General features: G+C 45.0%; 1 protein-coding gene across 3 annotated transcripts in view; it reads left to right on the top strand.

Annotated features, from left to right (window-relative positions):
• Nucleotides 1–10979, top strand: part of TDP1 (tyrosyl-DNA phosphodiesterase 1) — an 89266-nt gene extending 78287 nt beyond the window's left edge. For all 3 annotated transcript variants that reach the window (XM_049612333.1, XM_049612331.1, XM_049612332.1), the window contains 2 exons: nt 3806–3914; nt 10686–10979. In XM_049612333.1, the coding sequence (XP_049468290.1) occupies nt 3806–3914; nt 10686–10759 (183 nt within the window). In that variant the 3' untranslated portion in view covers nt 10760–10979. The remainder of the gene's footprint in view (nt 1–3805; nt 3915–10685) is intronic.
• The last annotated feature ends 8589 nt before the right edge of the window (nt 10980–19568 follow it).

Here is a 19568-nt window from a genome sequence, read left to right as displayed (position 1 = left end):
CCTAGAATTTGGATCAGAAATGGCATTCAGGAAAAAAACATATTGCTCCCTGTCAGACATGGATGGCTCAAAGCTTCTTCTATGTGAAGTAAGACACCACGGATGGAAGCCTGTGCCAAAACCTGTTGGGGCATCAGATCTGGGCCAGACCATAAAGATCCTCAGTGCTTTGCCATGATTTGTTTGGAAATAACAGAAATAGACCAGGAGCCAAAGAAGAGGGAAGTTGTTTTATGTAAAACTCCACGTAAAGTACTTCATAGTCATTAAATTGACCTCATTTCCCAAACTCTGGCCTCTTTTCAAAAATGTCAAGAACCAGGGTTTCCAGAATTTGGTGCATCCTGATTTGGCCTGCTTTAATATAACCTCGTAAATTTTCAAGGAATTCTTTTGTCGTGGCTCCTGGTGGGGAATGTGAGACCATTTGTTTGCTTAGTTGAAGAACAGAAGACTAAGAATCAGTAAGTCAGGGTTTGATTTCTAGCCTTACGACTTAATAGATGAGTGGCCTTGGGCGACTATTTAACCTCCAAATGTATTTGCTTCCCTGTAAAATAGGAGTAATTTCATCACAAGAGCACCCTGAATATACTCCCTATACTAATTTATATCCATGTGCCAGTCACTGTTCTGAATAACTGACTTACTCTCAACATACCATTTAATAGCTGAGGAAACTCATGCCCAGAAAGGTTAAGTAATTTACCTAGAGTCACACAGCAAGTAAGTGATAATGCGGAAGAATAGATTAAGGTCCAGAACTTGTTGAAGGTAAGCTGTGAAGAGAGATGCCAGTGTGACTGTTGTGCAGATGGCCCAGCAGCCCTCTGCAGGGTGGAAGTGTGGGTGAGGGGCAGGCTGCAGTGTCCCTTTCCAAGCGTCCTTGGTCTCCCTGCCCGCTTCCTCCTCTGCCCTCGTATGTCCCTGATTTTTTATTGGGTTTTCCTTCAGTCTCTTTCAAATCCATTTCCTTCTCTTTCCACTGACCTCACTCTCCCGAACTCCCCTCGTTTGTGTCTCAGCTTTTGTTACGATGCTTGATATTTGTATCCACATTACCGTATCCACTAATCCATCTCCCGGTGGCGTGGCAGCCGCTCTCAGTCTTCCGGCTCTCACAGTTCCCAGTTGGGTCTGTTCTCATCTGTGCCTGGCTGCATTTATATTGGAACTTCACAGTTCAAAACCCTGCAACTCCTCACTGTATGTTAGAGTAAGGACCACGCTCTTTAACTGGGGTCCTGTGATGCTTTGGTTTGTAAGTGACAGATAATCAACTAAAACAGTGTAAGAAAAAAGGCAAACACGGAGAGTGAGTCCCTTGCTTCAGGCACAGCTGAATCCAGGGGTTTGGGGCCATATTATCAGAGTTAATTTTGAAATACGTGAGAGCCCCCAGCAGCTCAAGGCTCCCATCTTACCAAATGAGCTCCCCAACAGAAGGATGGTCTCCCCGCCCCAATGGCTCGGACTTGGCCCACATGCCCGATATCCTGAGTCACCATGGCATGGGTTTGGGCCCAGTTAAATAGGTACGAGCCACAGATGTCCATACTGCTTCCCATTCAAAACATTGACGAACCTGGTTCTCTCCAGTGTTCCTCAGTCCTCTCCCTGTGCATTAGGTTATTCACTCCCCATCCCCCTCACGTGGCTGCGGTATGCTTTTCCAGCTCTGCCTTGAGTTATGCCGGTCTCCCTTGATGTTCTTTCTTGCCATCTCTTTGTTTATCAAAATTAGACCAATTTCTCAAGGCCCAGCTGTAATCTTTGCTACAAAGCCTTTCCTTATCCTACTACTGGCAAAAGGCATTTCTTCCTTTTCTGTCTAGAGTTCAGCAGGCTATCACTTACTGCCTTTCACTGTGTTAATAGTCTCCACCTTCATCATTCTGGACCTTTCTTCATCGCACTTACCTTTTCATAGGTCTTCGTGGGTACAGAGCAATTAGGCGTTGATTTTCTCTCTGCAAAAGCCTATAGAGTAAGCAAGCAAGGTACCTGTATCCTAATTTTGCAGTTCAGTGTTGCTTGAACACCAGCTGCGCACCAAGACTGGGTGTTGATATGAAAGACATTTTACCATGATGACATCCAGATGCTTTATTCAGATTTTACAAATGAGAAAATTGAGCCCAAGTAAGTAAGTGGTCAGGTGTACCACTGACCATTGTTTTTAGCTCCTGGAACATGCAAACTCTTTGCTGCCTCTGCGACTTTTCAGAAGCTATTCCTTCTGCCTGGAATATTCTTTCCACTCTCACCTCTCCTAACCCTACTCCTCTTCCAGATCCTGATTAAAATGTCACTTTTTTAGGGAGACTTTTGTTGATCATTTCCTTCCCCCGAGTCTAAAACAAGTCTCCTTTTCTCTCCCAGTACTCCTCTGTTTTTCCTCACAGTGCTCATCACAAATTGTAGTTACTTTACTTGGATAAATGCGTATGTTTGATGCCTCCCCACTAGACTGTGTACCCCACAAAGACGGGGACAGTGGCATCTTTAACTCTTAAGCACTCAGTGCCTGGCACTGATGCCTGACACAGAGGAGGCACTCAAGAAATACTGTGTCGAGGGGCCCCTGGGTGGCTCAGTCCGTTAAGCATCTGACTCTTGACTTTGGCTCAGGTCATGATCTCACAGTACATGGGACCAAGGCCTGCGTCAGGCTCTGCAGTCCGCGTGGAGCCTGCTTGGGATTCTCTCTCTGTCCCCCCTCCCTCAGCCTCTCCCCTGCTCATGTGCACTCGAGTGTGCGCACTTTCTCACTTTCTCTAAATAAACACTAAAAAAAATGTGTTGAACGAACAAATGCAAATATCAGCCGTTCTCACAGCTCAGTAAATGCCAGAGCAATGTTAGAGCTCAGGTTGCCTGAAGCCCTGGTTAGCGTAACTCCCGACTCTTACCGTGTCCTACTCTGTGCCCATGAGCAGCCTCCCCTACTAAGTTATGTGATCACCAAGACTAAGAACTATTCGAGTTCTTTGTATGGGTTCCAAAGACATTAACCCTGTTGAATATGTGGGTATTTAGATTATGGATGGTAGGTACCTGTTTGGTTGTGTGGACAGAAGGGACCAGAGATGGACAGACTGCCTTGCAAGCAAGGTGCCAGGATAACCCATAAAGGAAACAAGAAGAGGATGATAATGTGTGGAGGCAAGAGGAGAATGAGTCTAACGTATTGTGCGCCTGCCCTGCTGCACAGGCCCTGTGCTGGAAGGCAGTGGTGGTTAGAAACATCAGCCTAAATACAGCATGTTAACTTGTACCCTGATAAGATCTAAAAATAATACCCTATTCTGGAGTTCTTGGAATAAACCTTCCATTTTGGTGAGTCTTGAAGAGTTTTTGTTTTCATATTCCTATCATATTATATTGGAACACTTTCGTTATACATGAAGGCAACTTTTATTCTTACACCAGAGTGAGCAGCCTGTTACTATAGCAATATTGAAAGTATTTTGAGGTATTTATATACAGTCTTCTACACACTCCTTCAAACTGTACATAGCAGTTAGTAGAAATAGGCTATAATATCCAAAATTGTTTTTCTCTCTCTTTTCTCTATTAAACTTCTGTGAACTTGGTTATAATTTAGTTTTTAAAATGTGAGCCTTTTATTTTCGGAAAGATTAATTTAGGGGAGTCGTGAATATATCTGACCTATGAAACATCAAAAATAGCTCTGAAATAATTTGAATTTTGTTGTGAGTACCATCAAGATATAATTGCTGCATGAGATCTGTCTTTTTCAGCAAATACGGTGCAATCATAGATTCCTTCTGTGTGTCTGCAGGGCCTGGACAGCTTCAGAGTAAAACAGAAATTCTTCTCAGGGAGCAAGGAGCCAACATCCTCCTTTCCTGTGCCATATGATCTTCCTCCAGAACTGTATGGAAGTAAAGGTAGGACACAGGTGAAGGGAAAGTGTCCGTGTTTTACACCAAAAGAGAAACAGTGCCGAGGAGAGAGCCGTTGGTCTCCCAGTGGGAGGTTGGCTCATGGAAAACTTTGGAAACGCAGGTTTGAGGAGGCCCCTTTGCTGCCCTGTCTGGGGCCGCAAGAGCTGTGGTTCTTGAAACGGTTGGTCCCCAGGATCCCTCTGCACTCTTATTATTAAGGACCACAAAGAGCTTTTATTTACATGGGTTTTTAGATCTCTTGATGTTTACTATATTAGAAATTAAAACCAAGAATTTTGGTTAGTTTTAAAGTAATAGTAATAGATCTAATTATATATACACACACACATATATATATAATTTCCCCTCCCCGCCCCAAAAAAAAGAAAGTGAGGAAAATGGCATTTTTTTTTTGCAAACCTCTTTTACTAGCTGGGTTAATGAAAGATAGATAGTTAAATTCTCATAACTGCTCTGTTGTGATAGGATGTAACAAAGCATCTGTACACTCGTGAAAAAGTGAAAATAAATAATGGCTTAATATTTTGATGAAAATAATTTTGACTTCACAGATACCTCCCATCCTCTTAAAAGGGAGATGCCCTGGCTGCCCAAGGCTGTGACTTTCTTAAAGGCAGTGACCAAGTATTTTCCGTCATAGAAGGTCATTGGAATGTTGGTTCGGGTTCGTGGTGTTTTTGGAGGCAAGCTGGCTGGCATGAATGGCATCCGGTTCTGACCCAGCCCCACAGGCTGCAGGGCCACTTTCCTCGGGCCCAGAATGTCTGTCTTTGAAGCGAGTTCACACTTACTAGACTCACATAGAGCGGATGTATAATCAGGATGTGCTTGTTAATTTAAAATGGCGAAAGGTCCTATTACAACCAGCGTATTTCTCCTGGAAGGTAGGTGCCTATGCAGAGAGCCAGACCATAGTCGACCGTTTTTGAGTGAATGCTGAATCTGAACGGGAAAATCTTTGTTCTTGATTGGAAAGTTTTAATGCCCTCACGCCATTAAGATTCAAAATCTCTAATTCCCTAACAGAGTCAGCCTAGCACGGTGGGTCCCTTTCTTCCCTGGACGGTGCTCGCTGCATTCTAGATACTGCCCCACCCTCACTCACCCTTTCTGGCGTTTTCATGGTAACCACACCAAACCTGCCCCTGCCAGTGGACCTGTTTCTTAGGTTGTACTGACACATCTGACCCAGTTTGTACTGTCTCCTGCTGTTAGTGTGCCGGCTGCCTCTGGCGGGTGACTTACAGCTATAAACAGTTGTGTTGATAGTAAATTTCAGAAGGCTTTTCTTTCTCCTTTTTTCTAAGCTGTGTATGTTTGAATTCTCTAAATTTGTTAAATCCTCTAAATTTGTTGTATATTCATGCATTTTCATTTTTCACTAGCAAGATTATATCGGTTTTGTCACAATTCCAGAAAATCTGTACCCCCACCCCCACCCCCTGCACAAGCAAATGAAAACTACTGCTAGAGAACCAGGCTGTGTTTCTGTGTTGCCAGCTGTGCAACTTACTAAGTGACCTTGGGCAGTTGTTTGCTTCCTCTAGGCCTTAGTGTCTCTATCTATAAAATGGGAAAATAAGAGTGTCTACTTCAGAGAGTTGTTGAAAAGAGTAACCAAGATGCTATCTTATCTGTCAAGCACCTAACACCGTATCTAGTGCAGAGTTAGCAGTTCATAAACGTTAGCTATTGTTGCTGTTATTTAAGATATCCAGGTCAGTTCCTGGCCCATAATGGTGGATCAGTGTTCATTTTCTCTCCTTCCCCTTGGTGAGCTGATGATGAAAAGAGCCTAAGGCCTGTGCAGGGCAGTCCCTGAATTGCCCAGTGTCTCAGGACATGAGCGTGAAGTCCTCTCCTTCCACCTGCTGGCTTTACGCTGTGGCTTCGTCTTTTCTCCCCTGTCTGTTCTTCATGTTCCTTTTTTTTTTTTTTTTTTTTTTTTGCCTTAAACCTGAATTCTGAATAAGCTTAGCGGAGGTGGGGACTGACTGACTTAAGCTTGACTTCCCTTAGTCTGGCCTTGGGCTACGTACTTTCCACCCCCAGCCCAGAACCTTGGGTAGAATTCCACCTCCTCCACTTAATCCTAATCTCCAAAGGACTTTGAAAGCAAGAACGAAAGAGATCAAGGAGCCTTAAAAATATCCCAGAGTTTCTTCTGTTCCAGTAGAAAAAGCATTCCCCAGGGGTGCCTGGGTAGCTCAGGCAGTTGGGCATCTGACTCTTGATTTCCACTCAGGTCATGATCTCATGGTTGGTGGAATCGAGCCTTGAGCTGAGCTCTGTGCTGACAGCTCAGAGCTTGCTTGGGATTCTCTCTGTCCTCCCTCTCTCTGCCCCTCCCCTGCTTGCATGCATGCACACACATGTGCACGCACGCTCTCTCAAAATAAACTTAAAAATTAAAAAACAATGGAACATACAGAACTTCAGAGGCTTTGGTTATATTCTATTAAGTGATCTATCCCCCCTTTTTTTAAATACATACAGTATATGTATGCAGTTGGCCCTTGCACAGTGCAGGGGTTAGAGGCGCACCGACTCCCAGTGCAGTTGAAAATCCACATATAACTTTTGACTCCTCCAAAACTTAACTACTAATAGCCTACTGTTGGCCAGAAGCTTTACTGATAGCATGAAAAGTCGATTAACACATACTTTGTATATGTATTATATACTGCATTCTTAGAATAAAGTAAGCTAGAGAAAAGAAAATGTGAAGGAAATCATAAGGAAGAGAAAATACACTTAGAGTACTGTATATATTTATTGAAAAAAGTCCACGTGTAAGTGGACCCATGCAGTTCAAACCCGTGTTGTTCAAGAGTCAACTACAATATTCTTTTCTTTGAATTTCTGACATAATTTTAGATTCAGAAAAAAGTTACAAGTACAAAGAATTCCCATGTTCTCTTCACCCAGGGTCCCCAAATGTCAGTGTTTTAGAGTATTTGCATATCTCCTTTCTCATGTTAACTTTTTTCTGATCCATTTAAGAGGAAATTGCAAGCAAATACTTCAATATATATTTCTTAAAAATACTCTTACATAACTACAGTACAGTTATCAAAAAGAATGAATACTGATTCAGTACTGTCATCTACAGAATTTATTCGTATTTCATCAGTTGCCCCAATAATGTCCTTTATAGCAAAAGGGAAGTTCCAGGTTACGTGTCACATTTGGCCATCGTGTCTCTTTAGTCTCCATTAATTTGGAACAGTTCCAGAAGCTTTTTGTTTTATGATAGTGACACTTTGCTGTAAACAGGACAGTTATTTTATTTTTTAACATTTATTTAAAAAAAATTGTTTAATGTTTATTCATTTCTGAGAGACAGAAACAGCCTGAGCATGAGAGGGTCAGAGAGAGAGAGGGAGACACAGAATCCAAAGCAGGCTCCAGGCTCTGAGCTGTCAGCACAGAGCCCGACGTGGGGCGCGAACCCACAAACCACAAGAGTAGGACCTGAACCGAAGTCAGACATTTAACAGACTGAGTCACCCAGGCACCCTTCACAGGCCAGTTATTTTATAGTCGGTGAGGGACGTTCTACATTTGGTTTGTCCACTGTTTCTTCACAAGTAGATCCAGGTTGTGTACTCTTGCCAAGAATACCACAGAGGAAATGTGTTTTTCTTGGTGCATCATATAAGGAGCCACGTGATAATTACCTGATTACTGATGAAGTCAATATTGATTATTTGGTTAAGGTGGTATTTGCCAAGTTGTATATACCTTTTGCAGGTTTAGTATATTTCAGATTTAAGTTTTAAGTGTGTGGAACTAAGCCGATGAGCTGAGTATGTAATTGCTCATTTGAAGAGGTCATTAAAACCTTGGCACATGTGATGCACATGGTCTAGATTAAGCACATACATAGTGTATGATTATTTCTCTCAAGTGCTTTAAACCACTGGTTCCCATATAGTTTAGCCACTCCCCCTACTGCTTGATTCACTTGCAATAATTTCTTGAATTCCGAAACTTCAGTCTAGACCTATCAGAATTATTGCTAAATAGTAGAGGCAGATTCATAAACTGTTTTTGAAAGGGAAACAGCTGATTGAACTTTCTAATCCAAAGAAAATGCAAAAGAAGTCATATAAAATCGTTGATACACTTTTAAAGACCTGTTTTTGAAAGCTCTTTGGAAATGAGGACTTTTTTTTAAATCAGAGAACCAGGAAAGGTTTTTAGACATGATTTTGATCATCTCTGTTAATAAAATCTATTTTTGTTTCATAGTACAAACAGAAGGCTGACACCAAACGTCTAGCTTCGCTTTTTTTTTTTTTAAATACTTATTTATTTATTTAGAGACGGGGCGGAGAGAATCCTAAGCAGGCTCCACGCTATAGGCGCGGAACCTGATGCAGGGTTTAATTCACAAACCATGAGATCATGACCTGTTCATCTCCCTGGTTTGGGCCCCTTCCCACTAGACATTGTCTTCTACATAGCTGCCGTGCATATCTTCTATCACACTCCTGTTTTAAATTGTTTCATTGTGTCCCAGGAAAAAGACAGCTTCTCATCCCAGACTCTCAGATCCCAGACTCTGTGTTAAGATCACCTTTAGAACTTGGTAAAAGCGTGTATTGCCAGGGCCCCGCCCAGACCGACTGAAACAAGGTCCCTCGAGGTGGGTTGTGGAGAAGTGCACCAGCAGTTGTCACGTCAGCCAGCTTTGGGAACCACAGCGCAGACGGGAGGTTCAGAATTCCAGGACCGTGGCCTGCCTGCTTGTGTGTCTGCCCCGCGGGACTGCACCCCCGGGGACCACAGCCTTGTGCCTGGCTCCCAGCCAACACTCAACAGATCCCTCAGATCTGCACATGCCTATATGGTGAGGCACGTTTTTCTCCCATGGGACAATTTTGGGGGGCTGCTTAAAACAGGCTTTCCTCTAAGCCCCGCAAGTATTAACGCTGATTTCCAGGAATAATGGGCAAAAAGACCCAGCAGAGAGACAGCCAGCATGGCAGGTGATCAGCTCACAGATACCGACATTTGCTCACTTACAAAGCAGAGTGTCCAGAGATTTGTGAATAGCACGGTCACCTTACTCGATCATTGTTGGCCAACAGGGAGAGGAGGAAATGCAATGGTGGTCTCGAAGTTACTGGCTGACTGGCAGATGGGTGCATCACAAACCCTGCATTGGTGGTGAATCTAATAGCCGCTCTTACAGCAAGGATCCTGGGGTGCTCTGCCTTGGGGATGAAGTAGAGCCGATGAGTTTGCAGGAAAGACGGGCGAAGTGTAGCCGCAGAAGAGGTGCTCCCAGTGGGAGACAGCTGGTGCCCTGCTGAGGCCGGTGTGTAGCTGCGGGGAGTGTCCAGCAGCATCTTCCCGGGACTCCAGCCCTGCCAAACCCTCACCTCTTACGAAGCGAGCTTGCAACACAGTTCCACACGGGCCGGGCTTCTGGCTTTCTAACAAGCTGGTTTAACTGAGTGTGTGGTTTCGGGCTTTCGCACTCTGTCGAGGTCAAAGAGGAGAACAGAGTCCCGGTAGCTTGTTGCCATCTTTGGCATCCTTTCCCTGCGCGTCCTGCTGGATACTGCTCGGCGCGTGCTGGCTCTGCAGTTATTCCACAGATGATTCAACACTGAACTGTGAGGAGAGCCTCGCATTGTTTGCCAGGCCATCCTCTGAGCTACCCTCTGAGCTGTCACCTCTCTGTTCGGGAGGAAGGGAGAGCTTCCCCTAAGAGCGGGCTGGCAGGGCTGAGCAGCTGCTCGTGTGGATGGTGGTTTCGGCTCACCTGCCGAGTGGCTGGTTCCCTGTAAGCACTCAGCCTTCTGGAGTTGTGTATTTGATACTCAGTGGGGAGATTCCATGGGGATTTACTTTTCACCCTCACAGCATATTTACACCCTAGGCATATATGGTTCTTTTGAATTGGTTTGATTCTAGCAGCAGCGAAGCATGGTAGAAGTGATTTGTTCAGATTTTTTTCAATTTCTGAAACCTCAGTTAAAGGGGGGAAAGTTTGCATTTCGGAGCACCTGCAACATGTCAGGAACTTCTACAGGTGTTCTCTCATTTATGTTTCACGGTAATCCTGGGAGGTTGCTTGTGCAGCTAATTCCCATTTCACAGATGAGGAACCTGAGGCCAACATTTGAACATAGGTCTTCAGGGTTCTTTCCATCGTGTCGTATCAAGGTGTGTTGTCTTCTTCAACATTGCCCTGCAGTCATTATAGGAACTGCCTCATCAGTTCCTAACCTAAGGAGCAGAACGAAACCATTTCACGGATGTGAAAATGAGCCCCTTGGTTATATGTGACCATGACCATGCCATCTGTTACTGTTGGTTTCTCCAGCTTCGTAAAAGGAGAAAATAATAACTGCCCTTGTTAAGGTTCTTTCTCTGCTGGACACTACATGGCTTTATCTCTTTTAACTCTCGTGACAGTCCCACGGTGTAGGCACAGATAAGGACTCTGGGGCTGAGGGAGGTGAGGTCACTTGTCAGTGTAAGTGACAAGCCGGAATGTACCTCCTGGCTTCTGCTTGCCTGTTTCCACATTCGCTTGCCTGGGCCTTAGCACAAACCTTTACCGACAGCCTTTGTCTGAAATGGACTGTTGTCTGGGGTTGGTTCAGAAAAGCTTTTTGACAGTTCGTAGACTCCAGCACATGGGTGGTTTTATCCTACCAGGTAAGTGAATTTTTTTAATCCTCTTCAAATAAGTGTTATACATATGTAATATGTTTTTTCTGCCCTGCCCTCCAGATCGGCCATGGATTTGGAATATTCCTTATACCAAAGCACCAGATACACACGGGAATATGTGGGTTCCCTCCTGAGAATCTTAAAGTACTGTGGAATTTAGGTTTAAGGCATCAAGCCCCAAATATTAGATGTTGTTTGTACTGGACGTTCACCCTTAAGTTTTATCTACACCCCTACAAAACTGCAAAAGTCACTCCTGTGAACATGGACGCTGGTTATACTTTTAACGGTCATTAACAGTGTCACTAAAAAAAAAAAAAAACAAAAAAAACTCTTCTAAACTTTGGAATGAAAACTGGACAGCGTTAAGAGAATTACGTAAAATCATCCTCCGAGCGATGTGGGATCTCACGGTGGTGCCAGCTCTTCTGAAGATGGACTCTGTGTGTCGCGCTCCATCGGGAAAGGCGCTCTGGATTCAAACGCAACTTGTCAGGGAAGGATGTGATTGTCCGCTTATTACCCAGCCCGCAGCTGTGTGTCTCAGGGCTGCCGGACGTGCGTCTGCGGGGGTCCGTGGTTGGCGGAGGTTGGGGCGGCTGCTGTTGAGACGCCTGGGTCCTGCTGCCTCTCGTCTCCCCGCAGCCTCACGGGGCTTGTCCTGCTCCCGGTGCTGTGCCGGCCCCCTCTCTGCGCACGGGCGGGTCGCGCTGCCCCTTACCACCTGCCCTTTCCTCGCCCATTCCTCCGAGTGGAGCGGTGTCTCTTTCATCCCCACAAAATTCCAGAAAAGACACACAGAACCATACAAAAGTACAAGTATTGTACTTGGAAGAAACCCTGAAAGATGACCTAATTTGGTGCCTTTGATTCACAAGCGAGGAAACTGAGGCCCAGAAAGGTTCAGGATGACCCCCCCCCACCACGCCCCCCATCACATAGCTGGTTTGGGTCAAAGCTTAGAGGGTCTCGCTCTGCTTTATGTTCCTATGTCCTTCATACTTAGAAATCAAGTTCTCCTAAGATGTAGACCCTCTTTTTTTTTTCTACATGAGGCTGATTTCATTTTGTCACCACCTTCATCTTTGAAGCGTGTTGAATGTTAATTTTGACAGATTTTTGAAGATAGCTTTTCAGACCGTTCCTCAGAGGCCTACGATTTTCACCTTTAGGAGCCAGCATGGTGGGCGGGGGTGCGTTGACAGAGAAGACAGCTGCGGGCCTCCACCCTCGTCCTGTCAGAGCAGCTCTGCTTTGCCTATTTTAGATTGTGGGATTCTGTCAAGGATATTATCGACGGGTGTGTGCGTGCACGTGTTCTGCTTTTTAAAAAGTTGAAAAGCCATTGGTTAGTTTAACCAGTTCATTACCCAGGTAAGAAGACGAAGGCTTAACCCTTTTCCGACCATGCCTTCTACTTCCCAGAACATGCAACCCCTACATCACGTGAGCCGGAAGGCATTGGGAAGGCACCCGGGGCTGGCCCGGCGTGGGTGGCCGGCGGTCTGTGTGTCCAGAGGACTGGCTGAGGCGCCTGGCTGGCTCAGAGGAGCGTGGGGTTCTTGGTCTTGGAGTCATGAGTTCAAGTTCCACGTTGGCTGTACAGATTACCTAAATAAAACTTAAAAGCAAAAAAAAAAAAAAAAAAAGATGGGCAAAGTACCCCAGGATTCTCACCAGCATGGTGGTCCCATCCTGGGTGGGGGTGGGGGCAGCACCGAGCAGGCCTCTGTCAACAGGAGCGGTGTCCCCAGGACTGAAGAATCAGCCTGTTCTACAGCGGGATTCAGCCTGGGCTGTGTGGGGTGGGTTCAGCCCACCAAGAGGGCAGCAGATGGACAGCGGTCACAGCCCCCTGCTAGGAGGCACTGTGTGGAGTCAGACACGCAGGCACGTCGCTCGTCTGTCTGCTCCACGTAACTGCAAGGTGTGTGGGAGCTCAGAGCTGGGCTGGGACTGCCGAAGTTTGAATCCCAGCCCTGTCACTTGCTGTGTGACCTACACCAGGCTGTTTGACTTCTCTGTGCCTTGGGCCCCTCAGCTGTAAAATGGGAGTGGTGTCAGTCCTTGCAGATGGTTGAGAGTGGGGAGTTACTACTATGTGAAGATGCTTGGTGCCCGCACAGAGCGAGAACTGTCCAGGGATTGCTACTGCGGCCGCCGTACTTGATTCGTTAGCACTATCTTCATTTTCCTGATAAGGGACTCATTCAAAACGGTGAAGTGTTTGTGCAAGGTCACACTTCCAGAAAGTGCTCTTACCAGCATTTGAACCCGGGGCTGGCAGGATCCAAGTCCTCTTTTCTGCCAGGTGGTTCAGGCTTCCAGGTAACATGGCGTCTGAGGAGATGGGCAACCTTTACCCCCCCAGGGTGTTGTAGACAGATCCTCTTACAGAGCACAACCAGCTGGTACGGCATGTCAGATTCTGATGAAAGTTTCTAAATGCTCACTTATTTTCTGTGTGTGTGTATACGTATATGTGTATATGTATATATATATCGTTCTGTATATGTGTTTCTGGTTCATGGGCCATACTTAAGGTAACATTCCTCCACACCCCACGGGGACCCATAAGAGCCCAATGGAAACAAGTTCTATAGAACAGGTGGGTAGGTACATCAAGGTAACATTAGGGGAAGTCCATAGTCAAGGGTTATGCACTCCGGGTGTCCAGGCCTGACTGCTAACAGCAGCCTCCTGTGCCCCTTGTCCTGGTCAGCATGGGCTCAGGGAAGGCAGGCCAGCTTAGGGTCAGTAACATGAGCTTTCTGGGCACAGTTGATGGCACACATGGAAAATAATGCCCCAAGAGTAATCAACATGGGAACACAAAAAACAAGTTCTATCCCATCTGTTCCTTTTTTTAAATGGGACTGACTGAATTGCCCAAAGTGCTACAAAAAAGCATCAAACATGCCTGTTAATGTTTGAGGAAACCCACGTTGGGGTTTAACAGTCCTTTCTCCCTGCCTCCAGGAACCCTCACCCCTAGTGCCTGCCTGTAGCTGCCTGCTGCCTTCATCCTTTTCCCCCACCTCCTCCAACCTCCTTCAGATCGCATGGCAACACTGTGACTATATATCTGCTGAGGGCAAACATCCACATCAAAATGCAACTTCCTGTCTTTTCATAAACTTCTATAGATTTATTGACTTATCAAAGAGTTCCTCAGGGCACCAGGGTGGTTCAGTTGAGCATCCGACTCTTGATTTTGGCTTCTCCTTTTACAAAGGTGGAGATGTAGCCTAAAGGTCTAAACGAGATTTTGATTCCCGATGATGAATGTCAACAGAATATTCTGAATGCTTGAGCGTTTAAAGAGACCTAAAAAAATTTGAGGCAGAAAATAGCCCCTGCACATAGCAACTTAGGAGAAGTCACTTGCCATTTTGGCAGGAGGGTTCCGTGTCCCCTTCACCTCCGACGTATTCCTTTAGGAAGAAAAGAATGGTCTTCCACTAGCTGCTTTCATGGGGTGACGGAGGGAGAAGGTTTTTAAGTCCTCACACTTCTGGAAAAGGCTGCCTGCGTTTAACTATAGTTGATATAAATCAGGCTTACAGGTCACTGATGGGCGGCGGGGTGGGGGGCTGGGGGGGTGCACCTGGGTGGCTCAGTCGGTTAAGCATCCGACTTTGGCTCAGGTCCCGATCTCACCGTTTGTGAGTTTGAGCCCCGCACTGGGCTCTGTGCTGACAGCCTGGAGCCTGCTTCAGATTCTGTGTCTCCTCTCTGCCCTTCCCCCGTTCACATACACTCTCTCAAAAATATTACAAAAATGTTTTTAAAGTTCATGTATTTGCAAGGCTGTCATTTTCCCACGTAATGTAATAGCCAATGTTTCCTGAGCTCTTCCTGCCTCCACTCCTATGCTTGCTTTATATTTAATCCTCACGTCCTTACATTTAATCCTTCTGTTAAATAACATCCATAAGGTCCCGCAGTGCAGTGGAGCCCAGCTTTGTTATCCTGGGTTCTTGTGTAGAAGTTCTGTAGTTATCCTTAACAGAACTTCTGTGACTTCCAATGAATATGGTTTCTGCATCAGATTCAGTATGTGAAAACAAGGATCTTCTATGTGATTTTGTCACAACTTTTTTCCACATAAGATAAAAAGTTTACTCTCTAGGGAAATGACAGTAGTCCATGTGAAACCATTTTTGGATGATCTGGGTGTTTGATTCAAATCTTAGGACATTTTAGTTTCTCATAACTGAAAAATCAGCTGTAACTAACTCCTTGACAATTCAAGGAAGGGAATTCCTTGAAAATGCTTGCTTTTAACTGATGGATACCTCAAAAAAGTTAGGCATTCTTTATTTACATTCACAAAATGTAACAATTGCTGAATGATATGACAAAGTATGGTGGCAAAAGTCTTCATAAAAAAAAAAAAAAAGTCTGCAGGAACTCAAACTGGCAAAACTAAAATAGACTGTTGTATAGGATTAAATCTAAAATTCTGTTGACAGTATGCTATAACTACACATGCCTAGATACCATAATAAAATTTTTGACAAGTTTTCCAAATTTAGTAGCCTGCTTTTTTTCAAGCAATATCCAGGACAAAATACTATAAACAAAACTACAATTTCTTCGTGTTTTTATTTTTTTTAATGTATTTATTTTTGAGAGAGAGGGAGATACAGAATCCAAAGAAGATGAGAGAGCAGGGAAGGGGTGATGTGCAGCTATGTGTTCCTGGGAGAAGAGCGGCAGTGCCCACAACCAGGACCCAACATGGAGGCGGGCTGATCCCCGAGTGGTAACCTAGACCAGCACTTATGTGTGCCAAATACTGTGCTATATTTGTATTGGTGAATCTTAATAGTAACCCAGTACTATTACCACCCCCCACTTTACAGATGGGGAGACCGATTATTGGTCCAAAGTCACAGCTGGCAAGGGGCAAAGCTGGGATTTGAACCCAGGCAGTAAGCGTGGCAGATGTTCCCAAGCTGCAGCCAAGGAGCAGGCCTCATCTATGGGATACGTAATTGTAACTACAAAACCAAGTATGCTTTCATGCACTGTAATAACAAATCATAGTTGGCGTGACCGAACCAGCCAGGAAACGCTGCATTAGTATTCAGGGCTGAGCCACTGAATTAGAGCAAGAGCCTGACTGTGGAACTGGTTCCTTTCAAGTGAGAGCATTGAGGGCTGAAAACTTTGCCATGTTAAGTACGTTCTGTTAACATCTCTGACTGAAACCTGGTGTTTCCACAGATTAGATCTAAAGCACAGAGCAGAAAGGACTATGCCAAGTGTCAAAAGAGAAGGCAGCAAAGAAAATGCCGGGGAGGAGGAGGGCAAGAGTCAGCCCAGGAAATGAAAGGAGGGTGCCTCATGCAGTAACGAGGGTGGCACAAACAGATATGGGGCCAAAGCAATGCAAGTCACAGTAAAGCCTGTATTCTGTACAGAGTTCCGATCAAGTCCATCTCAAAGCAGAATCCAACTGCTGCGTCTCAAGTACACGCTGTTCTCTTAGGCCTACCAGAAGCCCTGCCAAAACTAACCAACATTAATCATTCTAAGACACTGGACCCTGTTCCCTTTGTAGCTAGTCTTTCAGAGCGTTCCACTTGGATTTATTAACAACCAGAAGGCATCCAGACTAGTCTTTTTAATACACATAAAGAGAAACTCAGAAGGGAAAGGCAAGGGAGAAATTGGCATCCATAGGGAATTTATTACAGGTATAACCAATCAAAGGTGACTATATACATCCCACTTTGGGGCAGGTGATACTAACCTCATTTGATAGGGTGAAAGAGTCAAGGTCACAGCTAGTATGTGTTCCTTTGTGGCCCTGAGGACACAGATGATGCCACTGTGCATGCTCTGGTAGCTCTTTGTTCATAGGTGCTTTGGAAATTAACATGGTAGCTGAATGCTGATTGTGTTTTCTTAAGGTAATTGACCTGAAAATTTAAGAGTCTATTCAATAATTTATCGGTATATTTGTGAAAGAATACGATGCTTTTATAGTTACAGAAACCAGATTCATTAAGCTTAAATGATGAAAGAGACTTTAACAGTGTCTAACAAATGCTGGAGTCAGAGGATCATAATGTTAATAGTCTACCTCCAAGTCCAGAATATCTGCTTTCAGGAATATGAACGTCATTCTCAAGTAAGCCTTATCCACCTGGAGGCTGAAATACCCTCTGCCCCCACCCCACTCCAGGATCCCCCATTACTTCCAGGTAGTTATTTTAAAAAAGAAAACACTTCTTTCCCAATAGCTCTGGCAAAAGTCACCTGACACACCTCACTCAAGCACTCCAGATTAGGGGACAGCCCCTGGCGAGAAGGGTGCAGGTGTGGAGTTCTCCAAAGCCCAGTGGAAGATGCCTGAAGTCCACTCCAGAGCAAGAAGTATCTCCAGGTGAAGTGTCAATATTGTGCCCGGAGAACCTTTCTATGTCCCATCCTTAAGTAGTGTGTGCAAGTGTGCCGATTTTGCTTAAAAGCGAGGTAAACCACGAAGGAAATTTTCAAGTCTACGTTTCTCTTGAAGGCTGCACAAATAAGTAAATCTTTATAATCAGAGTGTTCTGAGACAGTGGTTTTTCATACTGTCAGTCACAACCTTTTTGTGAATCATGAAATCAATTTAGGGAGTCATGACTAGCAGTTTTAAATATAGTAGAAGGTCTCTGTACTTCAGGGCTCAGGGTTATAATATAAAATGTATTCCTTCCCAGGTTGCTAGTTCTACCACCCTGAGTGAAGACGGTTTCGTGGGTAATGGCTTGAGATTGACAAGCCTGAGAGGGGACTCAGAACTGTCTGATCCCAGCTCCGCTCCCTCCACACCATGAAACAGTAGGCAAGTCACGTGATGCCTTTAAGTCTTCATTTTCTCATCTGTTAAGTGGGGGCTAATACCTACCCTTCCTGCCTCGTGGGATTGTTTTAAGAATCAAATGAGACGGTGCTCTTAAACACTGGCAAGAACCCCATATATCTAAGTTGTAATGATTCTTATTCTCAAAAGTGCTGAGAACTGGCGATCTCTCTCCGGAGCATTTAGAGGATGGTAATTCAAGTATAGAAAACAAAAACCACGCCCTTGGGAAAATTAGCATTTTCCCACAAATACTGAGTTTTTTTCATGTTTATTTTGAGAGGGAGTGTGCATGCGAGCGGGGTTGGGGCAGAGAGAGAAGGAAAGTGGGAGTCCTAAGTAGGCTCTGTGCTCAGCGCGGGGGGGGGCGGGGGGGGGGGGGGGGCAGGAGGGGAGGGGGGGGGCACAATCTCAAGAGTCTGATGCGTAACCCACTGGGCCACCTAGGTGCCCAGACAAATACTGCTTCTCAACTACTAAATGCAAGTTATTTCTGGAAGACAAGTAGATTTGGGTCTTGGCTGCAGCAGGGTAACCATCAGGCCTCTGGATTCCACAGGAAGGGGACTCTGTTCACAAGGAAATCTGCATCCCTGGACCTAGTCTCTCAAACACCCTAAACAACTCCACAGAACTGATCTGTGTACTTCTGCCCTAAAAGTACTGTATCCATGTGGCCTGCTGCCTGTTGTGTGGACTGAGGGTGTCACTGAGGAGTCCATGTTAATGTGAACCCCAAGGGTGAGTTGACATTTCACCCATGGAGGAAGTACATTTTACAAATGAAGAAACAGGTTCTGATAGGTATGGGCTCCTGCCCCCTGAACTCCTCTGATGCCATAACAGGCTCAAGAGATGGGCATCATCAATTGTGCTTGGACTGGTAGAATCCACCTTTAGGTAGGAGAATGGATTGTGTGGTCTCATTGAGCCACTCAACACCTTTCTAGAGATAGCCTGGGAACACTTCTGAAGAGCCCCAGCCTGAGCCCCGGCTCCACTTTTCCCTTATTTTCTTCTCTGGTCCTCCCGGACATGTATGGCCACGGATGGCCTCTCTTCCTGCTAATTCCTATTCTTGGAGTGGAACCCTGGTTCCCACTCAGAGCAGAAGTGGGTGGCCTTAAAAATGAGAGTAGGAAGGGCGCCTGGGTGTCTCAGTCTGTTAAGTGCCCTACTGCATCTCAGGTCATGATTTCACAGTTCATGAGTTGGAGCCCTGCGTTGGGCTCTCCCCTGTCTGCACTGTGCCCGCTTTGGATCCTCAGTCCCCTTCTCTTTCTGCCCCCCCTGCCCCTCCCCCCTTTGCACACACGTGCTGTCTCTCAAAAATAAGTAAATATTAAAAAAAGAGTGCAGGAGTGAGGAGAGAGGATTGGCTGCATGACAGAACTTTTGGAGCAACAGAAATACTTCTATCATGATTGTGGCATTGGTTACATTTTACCAAACCCCTTGAATTTATACACCAAATTGGTAACTTTTCTTGTAAGTTACAGCTCAATAAAATGGATTTTTAAAACTCAGAGAATGCACAGTTCAGATACCCATTCGTTGTATATAAATTTTACATTAAAAAAAACTAAACTGAATTCTAGTTAATAATACCTATGGCTGAAGGATTTAGGGGCAAGTACTAATGGCTGAAGTTTACTTTGAAATGCATAGAAATACGGTGTATTTATGGATACAGTTATGATAAAGTCTAGGAAATTTTAATTGTACGATCTAGGTCACCACTATAAATTTCTTGTACTTTTGGCGTGTGCTTGAAAATCTCATTAAACAAATGTTTTGGGCTGGGTGGTTGTACCTGGGTGGCTCAGTCAGTTAAGTGTCCGATTCTTGATATCGGCTCAGGTCGTGATCACAGGGTCCTGTGATTGAGCCCTGAGTCAGGCTCCGTGCTGAGCGTGGAATCTGCTTAAGAAGCTCTCGCTCTCTCCTTCTGCCCCTCTCCCCCACTTGTGCTCTCTCTAAAAAAAATAACAAAAATAAAAATGTTGTGGGAGAAAACAGATAACTTCAGGTTTCTGGCAGGGCCGAATATCTCCAGTTGAACCACCTCTTTCAGAAGTAAACAA

This window comes from Panthera uncia (assembly GCF_023721935.1).
Source record: "Panthera uncia isolate 11264 chromosome B3 unlocalized genomic scaffold, Puncia_PCG_1.0 HiC_scaffold_1, whole genome shotgun sequence".
Lineage (NCBI taxonomy): Eukaryota > Metazoa > Chordata > Mammalia > Carnivora > Felidae > Panthera > Panthera uncia.
This window is presented reverse-complemented; position numbering and strand designations above follow the sequence as displayed.